General features: G+C 67.9%; 1 protein-coding gene across 6 annotated transcripts in view; it reads right to left on the bottom strand.

Moving 5' to 3' along the window:
- The window catches only part of TMEM243 (transmembrane protein 243, mitochondrial), a 60,042-nt gene extending 59,771 nt beyond the window's left edge, over positions 1 to 271 (bottom strand). For all 6 annotated transcript variants that reach the window (XR_001364028.1, XR_001364027.1, XR_001364029.1 and 3 more), the window contains exon 1: positions 111 to 271. Coding sequence is in view for 3 of the 6 variants with exons in the window: in XM_014547583.1 (XP_014403069.1) it covers positions 111 to 188 (78 nt within the window). In the remaining 3 variants the exon portion in view is untranslated. The remainder of the gene's footprint in view (positions 1 to 110) is intronic.
- Between the last annotated feature and the right edge of the window lie 6 nt (positions 272 to 277).

Raw genomic sequence — 277 nt, 5'->3', positions numbered from 1 at the left:
GTCCCTCCAGGGGCCGCGCAAGGGTCCCGCCGGGACTCGGGAGGTCAGGCGGACACACAGACGGACAGACACACAGACACACCCGGGCCAGGAGCCCCTTCCGCGCTCACCCTGGCCGACGTCTCTCCGAACAGCGGTCGGTTGTCCAGACCGCTGGTGCCGTAGGTCCGGGTAGAAAAGTCCTCCATGTTGGGGCTTCTTCGCTGTCCCCAAAGTCACTCAGCACCGAGCCAGCATTCCCTCCCGAAGGGTCAGGTCCGGGCTCCCCGCCCCGCTG

The sequence above is a fragment of the Myotis brandtii genome, unplaced genomic scaffold (assembly GCF_000412655.1).
Source record: "Myotis brandtii unplaced genomic scaffold, ASM41265v1 scaffold48, whole genome shotgun sequence".
Lineage (NCBI taxonomy): Eukaryota > Metazoa > Chordata > Mammalia > Chiroptera > Vespertilionidae > Myotis > Myotis brandtii.
Note: the sequence above shows the minus strand (reverse complement) of the source record. Positions and strands in the feature narration are given on the sequence as shown.